General features: G+C 39.7%; 1 protein-coding gene across 3 annotated transcripts; it reads right to left on the bottom strand.

Annotated features, from left to right (window-relative positions):
* Positions 1–415: 415 nt before the first annotated feature.
* On the bottom strand, positions 416–19,217 carry STIL (STIL centriolar assembly protein). 3 transcript variants are annotated; one of them, XM_053392507.1, is made up of 17 exons: positions 18,903–19,217; positions 16,966–17,034; positions 15,223–15,327; positions 14,252–14,367; positions 13,243–13,430; positions 12,570–12,817; positions 11,271–11,354; positions 10,986–11,072; positions 10,419–10,566; positions 9,446–9,555; positions 9,225–9,324; positions 6,456–7,523; positions 5,746–5,908; positions 4,810–5,026; positions 3,125–3,320; positions 2,364–2,620; positions 416–1,301 (listed from the first exon to the last, which is right to left on the bottom strand). In XM_053392507.1, exons 2-17 carry the CDS (start codon positions 16,998–17,000, stop codon positions 482–484), a joined length of 3,942 nt encoding a protein of 1,313 aa, XP_053248482.1. In that variant the 5' UTR covers positions 17,001–17,034; positions 18,903–19,217; the 3' UTR covers positions 416–481. The 3 variants fall into 3 exon arrangements, with proteins under 3 accessions (XP_053248482.1, XP_053248480.1, XP_053248481.1); XM_053392505.1 differs by having other exon boundaries at positions 9,213–9,324; positions 18,903–19,215; XM_053392506.1 differs by having other exon boundaries at positions 9,213–9,324; positions 19,003–19,215.
* Between the last annotated feature and the right edge of the window lie 1,399 nt (positions 19,218–20,616).

Below are 20,616 nucleotides of genomic sequence, written 5' to 3'. Positions count from 1 at the left end.
ATTATGACATTTTATTTCACATTTGTGTAACAATCAGGGCTGTCTAATGAAGTGCATTACTCCAATGCTTGAATGGACTCAAAAAAGGTTAATGCTTTAAACTGAGTAACCAAAATAATCTCATCCTAAACCCCCTTTCCACTTCAGCATTGATTAAGTTGCCGAAGTCCATTTTACAAAATTCATACATATGTTTTAAAAAGTATGTCCCATTAGATATATATTTGCTGACCTTTAAGTGTATAAAGACACATCAATAAACATAAAGGTGCAAATATTTATATTTGAGATAACAGTCAAGCCATCACACCAGGCACACATTGAACCCTTTCCTCCCATTTAGTTTGTTGTCAAAACCACTTGAAAAGAGTTGGTGGCTTCTTGATTAAATTGAATTACAGAAATTACAGAATTACAGAAAACTGGTTCAACTTGTATTGAAAAGTCCTGCAAGGAGTTGGTTGCCAATAAATCAGACAGGTTAAAATAACTTGGGTAACTGTCTGAGTTTTTGTACATCAAGGAAAGTACCCACTGAATTCATGTTGTCCACTTGCTTTAAATTATCAACAATAGGAGCTTGATGAGTTTCAGATACAATTTGATTATCTAGATTCTCTTTGTCCGGATGCTGAGTAAACTCTGCTTTTCCAGGTAGAAGTTTCATTTGGGGGTTCATGTCTTTAAAAAATGGATACGAACTCTCATCTGACTGGTGAAGGATTCGAAGTGGAATGACTGCATTTGTAACATTTCTTAATATGGGGCCCTCTGGATTAGACAGATGAGTACTAGATAGTTCAGATTCATGATATGCTGGATTAACAGAAAGTCTCTCACTTCCTCTTTCGTAGGGGTCTTTCTGGCAGCTAAAGCCATCTAAAAGAGGGTTTAAATTGAGTTGCAGAACAGGTTTTATGTTCTTTCCTCTACTGTAGTCAGTCTGTTCTTTCTCTTCATCATCACTGCCATCACTGCTTTGCAATAGTCCATACCTTTTCATGTACTTCTTGGTTGCAAATGACATATTGCTTGGGGAAATTAAGCCAAAGCCTACCAAAGTCTTATCAGTATTAGTGTGCAAGAGAGTCTGTACAGATGAAGCCATAGAATTTTTTTGGCTTGAGTGACTCAGAGAAAGCTGTGACAGTTGACTTTCACTTAGGTACTTGAGTGCAATAGCATTTGCTTCCATACTCAGATCTACTCCATTGGGAGTTAAGCCACTCATGCCAACATTAGCAAAAGAGATGTAGTTTAGACCTGGGACTACAGCTTCAGGATTAATACAGGCCAATATGCTAGAAGAAAACAAAGAAAAACAAGTTATTTTAACTTGATGCAAGTAAGTATACAGGGTGTACCTTATTCTACCTAATTGTAGGCATCAGGTCACAAAATGTCAATGTACTTTAAAGATAGGCTATCCTACTAGCTAAGGAGCTGAGGACAGTATTTAAAGCTTAGGTTGACACAGTGGCGTAGCGTGGGTTGTCAGCACCCAGGGCAAGGCAAGTAATTTGCGCCCCCTAACCATAACCCCCAGATGTTGCGCCCGGTGCGGACGGCCCCCCCTGCACCCCCCACGCTACGCCACTGGGTTGACAAGTCAGTCTTTGGAAGCCTAGTTCTGTCCTACAGATATAGTAGCTGCTAACTATGGCTTACCAACTCAGACAACATTGATAAATGCTTTTTGTGTCCTTTGGAAACAGACTGTATGCCAGTTCAAACTGCCAATGCTTATATCCAATGCTAATCCTACACAGAGTAGAAGCATTCAAATTAATGAACCCAAGTCACTCATGTTATTAAGTTACTAACTTTAATGGGTCCACTCTGAGTAGGACTGGGATTGGTGAAGAAGACCCCTCCCACGTAGGTCAACTTTGACAGGTGGAAGGGTTTCTCTCTCCTGCTTTAGATTATGTTCTTGCCTAAATGCTGAATTACATGATACATAAGTGTATCAATGCATATTTTAGGATACAATGCACTTAGAAATGCATATTTAGAAAGAGAAAAACCAAAATCTTCATGTAGATTAAAACGATTTTAGATTATTGTGGGATTGAGCCTGAATAGACCTCTGAACATACACATGTGAAACTGACAAGCACGAAAAGGACACCAACATGAATTGACTGATCTATCCATCCCTACCCACAAAAGTCATTATTTTTGGCCCTTTGGAGTATGGATATGGGAAGCCCTCCAGATGATATCGTCAACAACTCCCATCATCTCTGAACACTGACTGTACTGTTGAAGAATATCCGATTCCCATCCCCGCTTTAGAGGGATGAAGCCATTTATAAGCTCAGTCAGACTTTTTTGTTCTTTATTTAGAGCAATCTTTCTACCTGGCATTCTCTACTTTGTGTGCACTGTTCATCATCTTGTCAGGAGAGTCAAATTTTACTCCAAGGTTCCTCAGTTGTTTCAAGGTTGCATTCAGAACAATATCTTTATCACTTAGGAGTGGATCAGGATTGACTGAGCCTCTTCTTTCTGTTTTGTTCATTTTTGAAGCTGTGGTACATTCACTGCTGGTAATGTCCTTTTGTACTGAGGAACTGTTTTCTTCAGAAGATTCCTTCAAGAAGTGGTTCACTTGACCCTAAGGAAATGTAGAAGGAAGGTACAGAGAATTGTAGAAAAAGCTAATCAAAGTTATAGGATATTAGCAGTCTCATACTTAGCATGCTAGGGAATAGTTTTGTATGTCAAGGCCAATCAAATATTCACAGAAGATCAGAACTTTTTTCATAATGAAACTTCATTTTAGATACTCAGAGTGACATCTGACTAAGCCATACTCAGAGTTGGAAAGTACAACTTAGATATCACCTCCAGTCGTTGCAATCTTAAATTATTGTTGTGCCACATACTATTTGAATTAAAAGATACACGAATTACATCTTGAAAAACTATTCTGGCATGCAAAATATCAGAAATGCCTACTATGGACTGTAAAATGAAACATGAAGGCTCAATAAACAGTTGGACAACACAAATCTGTTTTTTAAAAACTGCATTTTTTTAAAAAATAAAGCCTGGTAGCTTCTCTGCTAATACCACTAAGGAGCATTGGGTTAAGGAATGATACATTGAAATAACTTACCAATATATCCTGGTAAAACTTCTGGTCATCTGGTGGGGCATTTGGAAGGTAAGTGATAACATGCTCAATATTTTGTTCATTAACTGCTACCAAATGACTGTCAGCTCTCTCTGATGGGCTGGTCTGCATGCACATGCTAACACTTTCATTCATTGATGAAATTGGGGGAAGTCCTGAGTCAGCATCTGGTCCACTACTAGAAGCAGAGAATAGTGAATTAGTAGAGAAGATTCAAATGAGTTGATTTTGAACAGAAGTGGGAAAGTGGGTCAATACTAGTGTGAAGGCTATAAAATGGGATGGTCATTATCAGCAATGCCATGGCAAAATGCAAAAGCTGTATTACGATGAGTATTCAACCATATTCTACACAGCAAGTTGGAATAACTTCAATAATGGAGAAAAAAAGTATGCCGCTTAAGTATACTCTTGTCATTCCCAAACCTCAAGCACTTCCTTGATGGAGTAAGTTTCGACCAAACAACCAAGTTAGCAACACCTGTACATTTACTGCACAGTAAAGAATTATCCCTTAATTAAATAAGACTTAATGCATATTTGCAGATAACAAGAATTGCTATTTTAACAGCTAAGGCTAGAAACATGGATAATTAATGCCAAAATGCCTGCTAGATCATCAAATGACCCGAAGAGCAACATAGGTATTAATGGTATTCAAATAATGCAGCTTAAAGTAATCAATTGTGTATGTTGAAAGAGATAAGATTAAATCATGTACTGTCATTACAGGTTATCAGTTACTGCCAGAGAAGTGATTTTTCATCACTCAGAAAATTTTTGAAAGCTCAATATGTGAAAAATCACTTTTAGCAACTGGGATGCAAGCTTCATCAAGAGATTGCTTGCTTGATTAAAGTAAGTTCTGTATGCCCACGACTTGTTTCTATAGTTTGAGATCCTAGTCATCAGTAAAGCTGCACATGAAGTTGCAGTGAGGCAGGCATGCTTTTTTTTTTTTAATTCATCGCCTCCACAAATAAGCAATCCATTTTTACCCATGAAAAGTGAAGTTAGGGTTGATTAATGGGGCTGCTGCATTGTAGCTGCCACTTAACTCAGTCATTAGCATTTCAAGCAAGTTGTCTGCAGTATCTGGTCATATAGGAGGAAAACATCTGCTAAAGATGCACAACTTTGAGTGGCTGTAGATATATTGTAGAATCTTTGCTGATTAATTCATTGCTACAGTCAGTGTTCTACATGGTTTTAGCTGCTATACTGTTTATTTAAAACAGTGAACATAATACAAAGTCAATTAGACTCACTTTTTTGGGGGGGGGGAATGAAAATAGCCTTTTTGAAACCAACCCAAATTCTTAGAATTAACATTTTAGTTCTGACAGGTGACAAACACACATAAAATGGCTTGTTCTGAGGCTGAGCAGAGAAATACTGATGTACAACAAAACAAGCATGAATGAGAGATTACTGAACTTAAGTGAATAATACAAACCACTTCAGCTCAGGCAAACAAGGCTGCCAACTGTGGTCAACTTCTTCTACAAATATGCATTATTGAAGGCAAAGGGAGGGAACTGAGGCAAACCAATGTGGAACTGTATGCCTCCACCAGTGTACTCCTGAAAGATCAGATGGGTTTCACACAACATAGTATATGTAGGTTATTAAAGTATGGGGAATTTAAACGAGGGTTGTTTTTTTACCGGAGTCCAGAGGGTTGACTAGCTCCTTCTACAAGATGAATACTATCCACAAAACTGGGTATGTCAACAGCATTTAATGAAGAGGCAATGCTTGCTTGACTCCTGTTCTTCTCAGTGTTCATAGAAATATTGATGTCTTCACTGGATATTTCAACATCATCTTGTTTCACATGCTCATTTTTATTTTCCAAAGTAGCATTCCACATCAAGCTAGCACCTAAAGTAAAACAGGAAGAAAGCCTTGGTTGAATTTAGCTAGGCTGGTGGCACCACTCTCTGTCTCTGCATGTATTGTGTATTCTATCCCAGTCCCAGATGTCCATCAACTTCATGCGTTATAGCAAATCACTGGTACAGCTTGTTGCAATTACTAGCAGTTCGTTAATGTGACACTCAGTGTTTAAGTAACTGAAAATGACAAATATTAGCAGTCCTCTCATGGGCAGTTTCACAACATGATGAGCTTGTGCATTTCATACAAATTTGGTAATCTTGATAATACCAGTTTTGGACTCTAGCAGCAGCCATCAAAACAAAAGTAGTTGAAGTCACAACACACTGAAGTGTGATTTGAGGCTGTGACGATCACATTAGTAACTTCTCTTTAGCAAGACAAGATCCACTGCACTAAAAAAACCCCCACAACTTTAACATTTGAACACTGCTGTGAGCAAACCAACTCAATCACATTAATTATTCCACAAAATTTACAGTCTTTCAAGCAATTAATATTCAGTTCTCAGTCATACTATACTGTATTGGAATCTACCATGATACAACAGTCTGGGTACAGGACCCAAGTTTGTTAGCAGAGTGGATCAAATAGGAAGACAGCAGAGCAGACTCTGAACAGCTAAAATGGCGCCCATGTCAGGTATTTTCCCACTGCTGAGTTATACCAGTGTAACTTCAATAAGGTGTACAATAAACCAATACCTGTGCTCACTGCAATGCTGACACTTTTCTTCATGTGTAACCCTGTGGATGATTGGGTTTCCATGGCAACAAATTCTAGTTGCTTCTCAGACTGTATGCTACTGTTTGCTATAGTTTTGGTTGAACAGGGCTGAAGAGTTTGTGCTTCTAAAAGCCGCTGAATCTGTAACCATGTAAGATCAGTGTTAATTATACAGCCAAGATAATAAAAGTGGGAGAAGTAATTAGTAAATATCACTGTCATATCAATTTGTCTCTTATGAATACAGAACTATTCTTTCTTTAAGATGATTAAAGGCAGCATCTTTAAGTCCTCTTTATATAAAAATGCAACACTGCTAACTGTAGAACGGAGAAAAGCACATATTGCTCTTAAAACAGTTGAGTTTCATTAATTAAAACCTAGTTGGTTTCTATTCTGCACTGAACTTAATTCCAAACAACTTAATGGCTCACTAAATTGACTAGTAAACCAGCCAGCTTAATTCTGAAAGCATAGCTAACGAGCTATGTGAAACTGTTAAAAGACATAGTATTAACCCACTACATATTTCTACTAGGCTCTGAAGAGGCCACTTATTAACAGACAAGTACACAGGACCAAAGTTGTAATTTGATAATATCATAAGTACCATGAGTGTAAAGACCATGTTCCTGTGATAAACCTAGTAAATTCTAAGCACGTACACAATAGATTTAACCCAACAAACCTGAGCTTGTAGCAGTTTGATCTGCTTATCTTGTTCAGCAAGAATTTTGTAAACATCTGAAGGTAAGTTCATTATTCCATTATTGGGTCCCAACTTTGATGCATGAGTGTGCACACAAGCCGGATACACTGCATGTGATTGTGCACTGCCAGGGTCTGAAGAAGAACTCTTTACTGTAGCTGACATGTCATCATTATGGGGACAAAACTTCCCCACTATCCCATGATGGCCAAGGTTCATAGGGCTACTTGTGGGACACACTGGGTTGCAGCAAGCATCTATATATTCTGTATTTTGATGAAACATTAATTGTGTACTCTCCTGGGAACTACTCGACTGGATTTCAGGTGTGTGACCGGAACCCACTGTAGACATCCCTTGCCAAACATTTGTTGGACTGTATTGCATATGGTCACGTAACTGGCAGCTGCAGACACAATGGGGACAGCAAGGTGAGCTCTGAGATGGTATCCGAAGTTCCATGGGTCTTCTCATGTGTGGAGATGACAAAGCACAGCTGTGCCAGGAAGGCTGGGAAACTAAATGAGATTGTTTAGAGTTAGATCCTGAGGGTCCATTAAAAGGAAGCTCTCCTTTGCTTTGTGTAGGCTCATTATTTGCCAAATGTTGTTCTGGTGTTCCAAGCTGGTGGGAAGAGGTGTTGGGAGAGAACCCGCTACAAGGAGTTGAAGGAGAAGAAGAGGAAGAAGACCCAGAGCTCTTTCTCGCTTGAGATCCAACTATACCACAGTTGGACTGCTGTTGTAGTGGAGGTTTCTTTCCACTGGAAGATTTTAAAACTGAATTTCTCTGCTTTATCTGGTTTGGTAACTGCCTTGGAGAAGGCTCTCGGGCACAGAAACCCAAGCTTTGTTTCCCAGAATCACAGCTCTGAAGTTGGTGGGGTGGATGCCCTATGGAACATGCCATCTTGGCAGGTTGATGTCCCAATGAAGGTTGGGGTTTTTTATCCATCACCATGACATTTTTGGATGTTGACATAGATTCTGTAGAGATGCCATCAAACACAATAGACAGTTCAGGAACCGAAGGCTGGATCTCTGTCATCTGGAAACGAGGACAATATAAACTTAAAATACGTGTTGATCTATGCATTTCTTATGTTACCAATTTAATTGGAATGTTCCTCCCCCACCTGAGAAACTGTTGTAGCACCACCGGGATGAAATTTACGGCATGTAATGCCCTAAGAGAAAATATTATGAAAATGATCTATAGGTGGTACATAACCCCGGTCAAGCTTGCAAAGATTTACCATTTGCCTGACAATAAATGTTGGAAATGTAAAGAAAAGGAAGGTACATTTTTCCACCTTTGGTGGACGTGCCCGAAGATTAAGGCATTCTGGGAAATGATCTATAATGAGCTCAAAAAGGTATTTAAATATACTTTCACCAAGAAACCAGAGGCCTTTCTCTTGGGTATTGTCGGCCAAGGGGTGCTAAAGACAGACATAACTTTTTTCATGTATGCTACAACAGCAGCTAGAATACTCATTGCGAAGTACTGGAAGACGCAAGATCTACCCACACTGGAAGAATGGCAGATGAAGGTGATAGACTACATGGGCTTGGCAGAAATGACGAGCAGAATCCGAAACCAGGGAAGAGAAACAGCGCAAGAAGAATGGAAAAAATTCAAGGACTATTTAAAGAAATATCATAAAGTTAATGAAAGTTAGAATGATGATGGATTGGAAAGTAAACGGTTACTATTAGTAATGGTTAAGACAAGGAGAATAAGGAAGATTAGCTTAAACTTAAATTAAAATAAGGGAAGATTTGCTGAGTAATTGATAAGAATTTGGAATACAGAAAAGGGAGGCATGAGGAAGTCGGGGAAGGAAGGTATAAGAAATCAGAATATGAAATGGTACATGTTTTTTGTTTTGTTTTTGTCTTTGTATGTTTATGTATGTTATGTTTATATGGAAAAATTCTTGAATAAAAATATTTTTTTTTTAAAAAAAGAGAAACTGTTGTAGCAGCTTCCACTACACTATGGAGAAAGAGAAGGCAGACATCACTATGTAAGTCATACCCCATTGTAGAAGAAACCTACTTCTACCAGGAGACCTTTAATAAGATATTATCCCAAGTCCTTGCCAAAATAGGAGTCCTTGTGCCATATTAATGGAACCTCAAATATTGATACTATACATGTACTGTAGACAGATGCACAGGTACAAGTGTTTCAAATGGAAAGAAAAAGCTATTGCAGAAAAACACTTTTTCTATTTTGTCAAAGTGCATATAAGTCTCTCTGTTAAAACACTACTAACACAGCTATTGTCTATATCAAGAGACAGTCATTGGTTCCATCTTTAGCTTAGGAAGCAGAAAAATTGAAGGCAATCAACATTTGCATTCTTAAGAAGCCTATCTGTACAGCTCAACCATTATTTCTTCTCCCTCCTTCAATGTGCTTTTAGAGGACCTCCCTAGTAAATTAAGTCAAACAATGGGGCTATGGGTCAGCTGATTTATTTGGTCTACATGCTTCCCACAGTAGAATATGAAGTCTCCTTAAGAGGTTTCTTTATAAAGTTAATCTGAAACATGTACTTGCAGAAATAAAGGGTTAATAGCACCACAGCACAACCTGGTGGTAAGAGCATGGAATACAACTATCCCGGCAGCACTGATGCAGAAGCTGAGTGCTTAAGAATTCCTACCAACTACCCAAAGATACTGATATTTTCTCTAAAAACTTGAAGATACTAAATCTTGGAGATACCTGCTGACTCACTGGGTGAGGACGGGGAAATGGTCTTGGGGATGCATCCTCTTCCACACCAGAGTCATGATCACTAACAGAAAGTTTACTAGCTGAGGAACCTTGTGATGGGCTAAAAAAAATAAAAATTAAAATCAAGTTTTGAGTTTTGTATTACATAGAAAATGTTTTGATTGCATAATAGAAAACAAAAATGTCTGATTAAATGCATAAGTATTTGAAAAAGGTCTCACCTGCTAAAGGAAACATTCTTTGAAATTTTACTGAAGAACTCCACTTCTGCGTTTTTATTTTCTGAACTTAGTTCAAATTGAATATGGTATTTATCTGATGGCTCCACGTTCTGAAATGAAGTAGATGTAGTCAGTAAGCTCCATTTAACAATTACCACACAACTTATCCCAGCCAAAGTCATGTAAGAACTCTTCAAACAAACCCTAGTGCTGGTGCTACCTTCTTGCTTCCCATGAGTTTTTATATTCAGGGCACCCTGGACTGGAGTAAAGATTAATGTTAAACAGGAAGGTACTTGGTAGAGGATAAGAGCTAGAGCAGTGGTTTCTAACTGGTGGTCTGCGGACATCTGTGGCACATACCCATCAACTACCCAGGACATCCCATTTGGGGACTGTGCTTTTACATGGGTCATGTGACTCACATGGGAACACAGCCCAGAAGACACATGTTTGGTCTTCTGGGACATGTTGGTGCTGGGACAACATTTTCAAAAGTAGGGGGTCCATGCCTTGGCTTCTGAAAAACAAGGGGTACACAGTACTTATCTGACTGAAAACCACTGAGGTAGAGGATCATTGGATACAGCAAATCCTCAGATATAGCACAAGATCTAGTGTACACAAGTATTTTGGCACACAGAGAAATGAGCAATAATTCCCAAAGGGAATCTGCCTGCTAGAACAAGCTTGCCACATTCACAGTCCTGAACAAACAGCATGGGCAGAGATATTGGAGTACTTATTTGCTTCCTAGTCCTATGAAGCTGTTCTCACTATAAACTCCTGATTGTTGCTTTAAAGCCATGACAGTACCTGTCCTTCACCTGACATCACATATGACTTCAGGGATAGGGAATGGTTAGTCAGGAATGGTTTGCTGGGCCAACTTTGCCCCTGTGATAAACAACCGTTGGCAAGCACCCCCTTGTAGCTGCACAGCCAACTTAAGTATGGAAATCAAGCAACTTACTTTAAAGCAACGTAATGTTTCTTTGCTTGTAAGTAGCTGGAAACCTAGTTTAGTATGTCCACCACAAGGAAGGCATTCATAGAACTCTGGATCTTTATGCGTCAGAGAATAAAGAATTACAAGGAAACTTCCTGATTCTGAAAGTACCCTGAAGAAAATAAAATAAAATACACTCATTAAACAGAAACAATAAATAAAAAAATCATTTGGCAATGTGATGTACTGAATTCAAATGAAATATATTATCTCTTCCTACATTAACCTACTTAGATCTGTCTGGGACAATCAAGCAATCTCCTGCTCCCTGATTTGTTTAATCTCTCTCATACACACCCATTCTCTGTGGTTTCTGCCCAAAATGGCTGCCGCCAACCAGCAAAGAACAAAAAAAACCCAAGGATGTAAGGAAGTAAGTTGTTTCGATAAGTGAATCTGTGGGGGATATAGTGAGGTTTGGTCGTAACTCTGTAAGTGTGGATAAATGATTTTTTGATAGTGAGCTTGCAGGTGGCGGGACCTGTGTGTACTTATCCTTTATTGAGAAAAGTTCATTTTAATTATTATCACCTTTCTTGAATTGAAGAGTTGAATAAGTAGTGCAGGCTGCAAGTCCAGACTTGTGGGCTGTTGATATGAGAGATTCCACTCAACCAGCTAAAGGAAGAAAAAAAATAGGTTTGATGCTATAAGCCAGTGCATTCTCATGTAGCATATATATTTTACTCAACTGAGTTATCCAGTTTAAGATTAATATTTCTGCAGTACATATTAAAACATTCTGCTTTTCTGGTCAATGCCAAGTTCAAAGAAAGAAAAACAGAGGAAAGGTTCATACTTCATCTAAATACTTACATGCCAATCAGTGGCAAAGTATAAGCTTTGGGATCAGATTCAAGAACTAGCAGTAGTTTTCTGGTCTGGTCCATTGTAAGATAGCTGTAAATAAGAAAAAAAAATTCAAACTGTTTGAAAACCTATCTCAATCACTTGACTCAACAAAAAGCTAGCCTTAAAAAAACCCCAATAAAATCCTTCTGAGGATTTTTCATTGGTCACAATCAGGCATGTTACTGGTGCAGGGAACTTGTGATGCTTTTAAAATATTGGTTGTATTCAATGGTGCTCTTGTGCTAGAAAAAGTGCTTCTGCAAAGGAGGGCGCCTGATTTTCACTGACCCATCCTACACAATAAAGTCCCCTGTGCCTCCTCCCACCAATCTTCTGTGGGTTTAGAGGACCCTCAGCATAGAGTTGCAATTGATAGAAAGGGGATTGGTGAAAATAGGGTGTCTTGCGGAAGTGCTTCCACTAGCTTAAAACCATTTTATATCCACAGTGTAATACTAGAACTTAACACACAGGACATCTCTTATAAGGATACACAAAACTATAGGTGGTATGTTCTCACATGTGTGTCAAGGAAAACCTGATTTCTAATACCAGAGTGGGCACACAAATTCAACCTTTGACTTATATATCGATTGAAAGAAATGACTGAACTTGCTTGTATAGCACCAGTTTTAATTTCAAAATCCAATAGAAACTAAGAATCCTCTGTGTAGGCCAATTCTTACACTAGAGCTGTTGAGAAGTCTTCCATGTGGTGGAGACACAATGTGTAAAAGCTGCATTTCATATGACTAATTAGTGTATTTTTCCCATTGTGTGGAGTTTCAATACCAGTCGATATACTATACTGACCAGCAAACTGTTCACAGGATAACAGGCAATTTACACGGTAGACAATATTAGTGTGTTACAGACACTGTCTTAAGCTGCATTTTCAGCAGCTTCCACATGACAATAAATAAATCCATTCATGCTAGGCCAGTAATTTAAAGTGAGATGTAGAAGGTTGCATCAGTTAATAATACAAAAGAGAGACCGTGTAATACAGCACAGTTTAGCTGTGACTGATGAAAATAGTCTTTAAATAGTGTCAGATCATTATATTCAAAACAAAGAAACTCCCCTAGCCCTAGTCAATTATATAAAAAACCTGGAAATCATATTGGATGATTTAAAGGGACTGGAAGCTACTTTCCAAATCTCCTTAGAAATTATGCATTGATATATTTTACTCCAAGACCAAATGAAACAATACAGACAACTGAAATTTACCAAAGTGAATAGCAATGAAGCTTAACATACCCACATTTGCAGGTACCCTGAAGTTGTGTAATGCTCATGTGGCTGCTCAGATTTCTAGCAAGAGCTGTAGGAATTATTGGAACAGAATTCACAGGAGTGTATTTTAAGGCATTGGCAAATGTAACAGCTGCCCAGTGAAAGTCAAAGTTTAGGTTGTCCATATCTTCTGTGGAATAAATGTGAACTCTTAAAGTCAGCAATTTCGAAGGTTCCAAAGAATCTTGACTGTTCAAATTCTGTTGCAGTATCTATAGGGGAAAATTATGTCCGGATTAGTCTCAGACACAAGCATGTTAGCAGGGTTTGTTCAAAGTTTAAGAACAGTAATGGCATTCTTTTTAGGCTAGGCATCTAAACTTCTGAAAAGAAACTTAGCTGGTCAGAGCTGTGATATATGGAGATTATTTTATTTCCCCTCTCCTATAAGAGTGCTCCAGAGAAAAAGATGTGAGAGTGAAAACAGAAATAAACAGAAGGGAATGTTAAAGAAAAACAGTCGCCCTTTCCAAACTTATACTGAATAAAAAAGCTACACCCAGATACAGCTTTTCATGTCTAAGCATCTACCACTGTCCGGGACAAACTGAGAATAGCCAATGGATATTAACATAGAAAGACAGCAGCTATTCAATAAACAACCTTCGTGTTAAAATAAGGGTCCCTAGTTTCTTACCTTAAAAGCCAAGCTGAAATCTTCAGAATTGTGCACTATGACATCACCTGATGAAAATCCCCAAGCACTAACAGTACATGGAATCAAAAAATCTCCAGGAAGCGATGCTGTTGGTATTTTCCCCAAGCCACCAGTTACTTCACGACCCGGATCAAAACGATCTATTGTTAGTGATACACCTTCACCATCTGTGCCAGAGAAGTTAGGCAAGTTAGAATACATTCTATGAAGATGGCTCACTGATCCCAAATTTCACCAAGGCTTAAAACAAGACCGTTTGTTAGACTTATCCAGCACTATGATGCTCACTCACATTTCAAGGTTCACACAAACCCTGCCCAAAGTAATTAGACAGCTGTAATTTTGATGAAGTCTTATTTAAGTGATAGTCATCTTTGCATACAGCAGGTTGCTGGTTCAACATTTCCAGTTAAAAGGACATAAGGTAGCAGAACAGAAGATATTTTCCTGAGGTTACAAAGTCACTGCCAGTTACAATAGACTAGTAGACCATTGAGGTAACACTGTAAACAGGTTTGCATGTACTTAAAGTAACACAAACATCAAAATGCACAGTTCAGTGAAATAGTCATCAACATGCCATCACTGTACAGTGCAACCTCAGTTGTCGAACGTAATCTCTAGTTGAAAGGATCTCAAGCAGCAGGGTTGGGAAAGTCACCTCAGACCTTGAAGAGCCATTGCCCGTCAGGAGAGACAATATTTAGATAGAACATGTGTAACCAAGAGGGTCCCCCAGCCCCAATATTGTTGGATTACCAACATTGTGAGTGGCAAGGGACATTGGAAGTTGTAGTCCAGCAACATCTGGAGAAAGCAATGCTGATTCCACTGGCCTAGAAGGATCAATAGCCCAACAATGTAAGGCAGGCTCATGTTTACACCCCTTGGTATCATTCACAAAATAATCATGTTATAAAGACACACTGCTGTAAGGCTTATTTGTTGAGTCAAATAGAATGGCAATGGCCTCTAACAAGATACCTACCTTCATCTATTGCAAGATTTCCAAGCAGAAAACATGTGAAAGGTTTTCTTCTACTCTGCCTAGCATGACGATGGGTCAGTCGCAGTGTTTTCTCATGCATTATCAGTTTAGGATTTCTGAAGAAACACAAATTAAAGTTTCAGTACTTGAGTTTACTATTTCTAAGTATACGAAGACTGAGAGTTATCTCAAAGAATAATTCACTACTGCCACAAAATACAAATGATCCATGTTACAAAAAAAAAAAAAAGGAAAGCAAGAATTGATGTGGGAAAAATTGGAGAAGCACCTTGAAAAAGTTGCTTAGGTTTGAAATTGTTCATTTATGTGTTATTAGTCCAAAAGCAACCATGATGCATTGTAATTATTTTTAGTAATTTTCCCAAGCTCAAATTTTGGATTTATTTTACTACATAGAAAATAGTTGAGTCAATCAGTCCTGAGTTGTTTATTGATTTAAAAAAACCATTACACTTCACTGAAATTATCTTGCTCCATGTATGGCAGAAAAATCAACTATGTCACTCTTGTGCCACATTACAGAAAGCGCAAACTACAGTATTAGCTGTGGCTTCTTAGGGACACCTTTTTCTCCGCCCTAAATACAATTTGTACTTGCCCAATGTCTTTTCTTGGGGTGCTGTATGATTTGTTGTTCCAATGGGTAAAATTGAAGGAAAGCAGTTACTGGCAAAACTTTAATAAAAGCTTCCTTACAGTATAAAATTGTTCAAACATGGAACAGACCGCATATGGAGGTACTGGGCTTCCCTTTACTGGAAGTATATAAGCAGCAGGTAGTCATCCATCTGTCAATAATACTGCTGCTGCATCCTGCATTAAACAGGACTTGGACTAGATGACCTCCATGGTATTATAACAATTGGATTCAGAGTTGGAGGAAGAGTTATTGATAGATGAGTAAACAGTTCAGGGCAAGAAAAACTCTTAATCTATATGAGACGCCATACCTATAACACAGGTGAGAGACAATGCTTTCTCCAACAGGAGCTGGATTCCAAAGTGCACATTTTGATGCAGGAAAGCTGAAAGGCACCATTTTCCCCAAAACACCTCTGAAAAGACATACAAATTTACTACTTTTTATTTGGGTACAGTTGGAGATAAGCAGAAGACAAGTTTACCAAATTATCCCAAAATAATAAAATAATAATAATAATAATAATAATAATAATAATAATAATAATAATAATTTATTTATACCCCACCCATCTGGCTGGACTTCCCCAGCCACTCTGGGCAGCTTCCAACAAAATATTAAAACACAGTAATCCATCAAACATTAAAAGTTTCCCTAAACATGGTAGGAGTGTGCTCCTTTAAGATGGAAAATGTAAGTTTTTCATATTCTCTTTAAATATATGTATTGCAAATCAGTGGGTGATATTCACCTAACTTTTATGCAGAGTAGACCTCCTGAAATGGCTCTAAATTAGTTATGTGCATTAATTTCAATTGGTTTACTCTGACTTAATTGAATACCACCCATTAACTACTTTTATGGTGTTTTGCAAAAGAAGCCATTTCAAACAGAACACTTTCAGCTTAATTCAACCCAGTTGTAAGCAGTGCTGAATGTTTCATACACAAACTCAACTTAAAACTCCAGGGCATACTAGGACTGAGCTGAATAGTCTTTTTAAAGAATCATTCAAGGGCTGAGGAAATCAAATAGGTCCTCAAAAACAGTGCAATAGGAAAAAGCTTTGGACAATTCTGCTCCTTTTTTGTGGGGTGGAGGGTTGTGTTTGCCTTATTTTACATTACAAGTTACCTGAGGGGAGCTTTATTTTTCTTTAAACACTATGTTTAAGTAGTGCAGCTCTCTCATGCTGTCTTCCACACTAGCAACAATTCCTGAGTTGCCCACATGGTCATGTCAGGTAATGCTGCCAGGCTGGGAGCTAACTTGCAGAGAGCTCTGGACTGCTACGAGTGCATGCAAGGCTTTAAACACATGTGGCACAGTCAATGAATATCAATATGATTATCTCAAGGAAAACAGCCCACACCTCTGGTTTTCCCAAGCAACAGTGGCAAACTGGTGTAGTAGAGGGGAAAGGAGGAGGGAGTACACCAGCAAGTAATATCAACCACAGTGGTACCTCTGGATACGAACGGGATCTGTTCCGGAGCCCCGTTCGCATTCACCGCTTCTGTGCATGACATCATTTTGAGCGTCTGCACATGCATGAGCGGCGAAACCCAGAAGTAACCCATTCCGTTACTTCCGGGTCACTGGAACACAACCTGAAAACGCTCAATCTGAAGCTACTTTAACGTGAGGTATGACTATCAGGAATAAACATGCACCAGATACATATTACTGTTACACACATAAACAAAGCCAAGCTACTGGAACATATCATGTTGTCCTGGGTTCCTTAGATGGTAGGGCAGAACCTAACTTTAAAAAATAAAAATAAAATAAATATCAGTGACACATTTAGGACTGAACTGTTATAATTAACAAGCAGTGATACAATTTCTAGCTATCCATACTTTTCAACGTCTTCAGGGTACTCTGTTCTATTTGCCTTTATAGTGAATGAGTCAGAATCAGGGCCTCAGGAAATAAACATAAAAACACCTGAACAAATAGGAAATGCTGCTGACGTGTGACTTGGATCCCTCATGTGACAGGCTGTAAATCATATTCATATTGAAAGAGATCAAAATTTCTGCAATAATACCTTTGGTTTTGAGACACAGGTGAAATTAGTTCCATGAGGCTTTAAGCATCCGTTTGATCACTTCACCCTCTGAGAAAATGCAAGAACAGGAATAAGATAAAAGATACAGTTAAGTACCGCGAAGTAATCATGTCTGATACCAGTATTTTAGCATACTCCATTTCTGATATATCAAGGGAAGTTATTTATTGTCTAACTTGCAACATCTAATCTGCAACCTACCAGCAACATTTTTTTTCTAGTCAAATAGTTGTATCTTGGCTCTCAAGTTTTACTTTTACATTATTCCAGTGCTAGGTCTGGTATGCCCATGTACATAATACCCACGTACATAAAAACATAAGAGCCTGCTGAATCAGGCCAATGGGCCATCTAGTTCAACATCCTGTTCTCACAGTGGATGAACAGTACACCTCTATCATGGTTATCACAATTTTGTGGAAGGGCTATTATTGACCACGGAACTTTTAAATAACAAGTAGTCAATGTGGTGCCCTCCAGGTGTTCTTGAATTACAAGTCCCATCATTCCTGATGACTAGTACTAGTCATTCTGGCTGGGGCTGATGGAAGTTGTAGTCCAACAGCATCTTGAGGGCACATTGGCTAACACCATTTTAAAGGCACAAATTCAATAACCGTCTCATTCCCCAGCATAAGTTATTGCTACTGTGGTCTACTGTTTCTTCCAACTGCTCAAAATCACAGTTAAGGTGACTAACAGTCATAATTTAAAATTTATGAAACAAAAACTTTTGTTTAAAGCAAACAAGAGTTTGCTTTCAGAATAGAAAGATATCTGTATTTGAAAATCAGCGGTGAATGATTCTACACTCTCCAAGAGTTGGTAGTCAAAACTCCATCCATCTGACCTGCTCATTTCTGCCTGCCCAAGATTTCTACTTTTTAAGATCACCATCACTTTTTATTGTGCTTCAGTGGTCTTTGGGGGCTTTGTCTATTTTGCCCAGTGAAAGAAGCACTGCACTCAAGAAAGCAAACAGCAATGCTAGTTCAAACCACTGCTCTCAGATTTCCCTCCCACCAGGTCACCAGAACCATCCCCCACAGGTCAAATACTAGTTGGCAATCATCAGCTTAATGTGGTGAATTACCAGTATTGAAATCCTATTAAATTCATAGGTAGCCAGCAACCAAAAGATGGGCTAAAGTGGCATTTTTTTGAGCCAATTCATAATCAAAAGTGATCAGTATTAGAGGAATATTAATTTGTGAGCATTTTATATAACTGGGTGGTAGGCAACATCACCCTAATTTCAAATATTAACTGCCTCAATTTTTATGACTGCCCCCTCCCAAACCCATTTAATTCAAGGTTTGGGTAGTTTGCCTACCCATGTGCTAGTCCTTCTGGTGTTGCTCACTGCTACAACTGCCAGTATTCTTGGCATATACTTTTATTCTTATTTTGTTATACTATTCTGCTATTTCATAACGGTGAGCAGTTTATACCTAAGAATAATAATGATGATGATGATGTTGGGGGAAAAACCTTAATAGTAGATAAAACAGCTGCGGCTCTGGATTTTTCCCAAGGCGATACACTGAAAAACACGGATCTGAGCCATGTTTTCCCCAACCCAACCTCCGCGTCCCAGCCCCTACTGCACCTCACGGCCAGGCAGTGGGGAGACGAGGGGACTTCACCTATTGAACGTCCACGAGGCCCACAAGCTGTGACAGAAAGAGACAGAAACGCTGATTTGCTCGTGGACGCAGCTCTGCGTTTTTAAAGAAGGGGGAAAAAACTTATTTGAAAAGCGAAACACCTGGTCTAATAGACAGGAGCGGGGGGGGGAAGCTAGTTCTGAGGGAAGCGTACAGGGAACCGAAGGGGCGGAAAGGAAACGGCGGGCGACGCGGGCAGAGCCCTGTGAGAAAAACCACCCAGCTCAGGCGCAGCGGCTCCCCACCTACCTCACGACTCCTCGCCAGAGCCCCCTTTTCCACGCGCCGCCAACGCACTCTCAGCGCTCGAGAGCCTGGCGCGGCGGCCAAGGTGTAACCGAATTCCTACCACCTCCCTGTTGTGGCGGCTCCGATGGCGGCACGGGCGGCCAATCAGCGATCCCTCTCCCGCGAGGTCCACCCAGCCAATCGCGGCTCGCGACCCCTTCTATTAATCGCTGACATCGCGTCAATCAAAACCGTCGCACCCGCCCAGCAGGTCTCCGTAACCAATCCAAAAGCCCTAAATGAGACTAAGGCCCGTTGCGCGCGCGCGGACCTCTTGTGGGAGGGATATTTAAAAAAACATGGCTTTGTTTTAAACGGTCGCAGCAAGGGAACTATTGCGCAAGCGCAGTCTGAAAGTGGAAAGAGGAAGGGGCGTGATTCCTTTTGTTACCTTAGTGATAACAGATACCTAGGCTTCGAGCGATGCTTCAGAAAGTGCTTGGGTAAACATAGTTGCGGGACGGTCTATTCAAGTCATGCTTACATATAATCTTGTATACGTTTTCTTGAAAGTAAATGCCGCTATATTTCAGGGGATTCGCCCCAGTAAGTACCTCCGAGGGTCGTTGGTAGGACTACTCGGCATGTCTTATTCAGAGCGAAGTCCATTTTCAGTGGGTAAGCGGATACAGGATGGAAGCCTAAATACATTGCAGCAAAAACGTTATTTTGGCGCCTTAAAGACGAACAGGTTTAAGTGGCATCATCTGCAGACTGGTCTACTTTCAGCTGATATACGTCATCCCCGGTTGCAAGATGCTTCCTCTACTACACTCTCACCTGCCAACTAGAATGCATCTGAGGAAGTGGACTCTTGTCCACAAAAGCGGGAGGGGGCCACAATGCTTCGGCTTTGTGGTGCTTTGTCTTGCCCTCTTCCCAAACAATGCCAGCATAGTAGCATTTCTGCTGCCAAAAGTTTGCAAGCAATCGCAGAAAGGACAGAGACCTACAAGAAGCTCCTTTCGGGCGCGTATCGCATGCATAAATCCATATATACTTCCAAACGAGAATAGGTATTTATAGATGTCTATCTCTGTATGTAGAGACATCACCTTGCCAACAAAGGTCCGTATAGTAAAAGCTATGGGAGTGCTCTGATGGTGTTTCCTGCTTGGCAGGGGGTTGGACTCGATGGCCCTTGTGGTCTCTTCCAACTCTATGATTCTATGATATATGGAAGTGAAAGCTGGACCATAAAGAAGGCTGATCGCCGAAGAAATGATGCTTTTGAATTATGGTGCTGGAGGAGACTCTTGAGAGTCCCATGGACTGCAAGAAGAACAAACCTATCCATTCTTAAGGAAATCAGCCCTGAGTGCTCACTCGAAGGACAGATCCTGAAGTTGAGGCTCCAATACTTTAGTCACCTCATGAGAAGAGAAGACTCCCTGGAAAAGACCCTGATGTTGGGAAAGATGGAGGGCACAAGGAGAAGGGGACGACAGAGGACGAGATGGTTGGATGGTGTTCTCGAAGCTACCAGCGTGAGTTTGACCAAACTGCGGGAGGCAGTGGAAGACAAAAGTGCCTGGCGTTCTCTGGTCCATGGGGTCACGACGAGTCGGACACGGCTAAACGACTAAACAACAACAAAACAACAAATCTCTGTGTGTGTGTATATGTATATGTGTGCGTGTGCGTGCGTACACACATACGCGTTTCTTTGTTTCTT

This window comes from Podarcis raffonei, chromosome 6, assembly GCF_027172205.1.
Source record: "Podarcis raffonei isolate rPodRaf1 chromosome 6, rPodRaf1.pri, whole genome shotgun sequence".
NCBI classification, from domain to species: Eukaryota; Metazoa; Chordata; class Lepidosauria; order Squamata; family Lacertidae; genus Podarcis; species Podarcis raffonei.
Note: the sequence above shows the minus strand (reverse complement) of the source record. Positions and strands in the feature narration are given on the sequence as shown.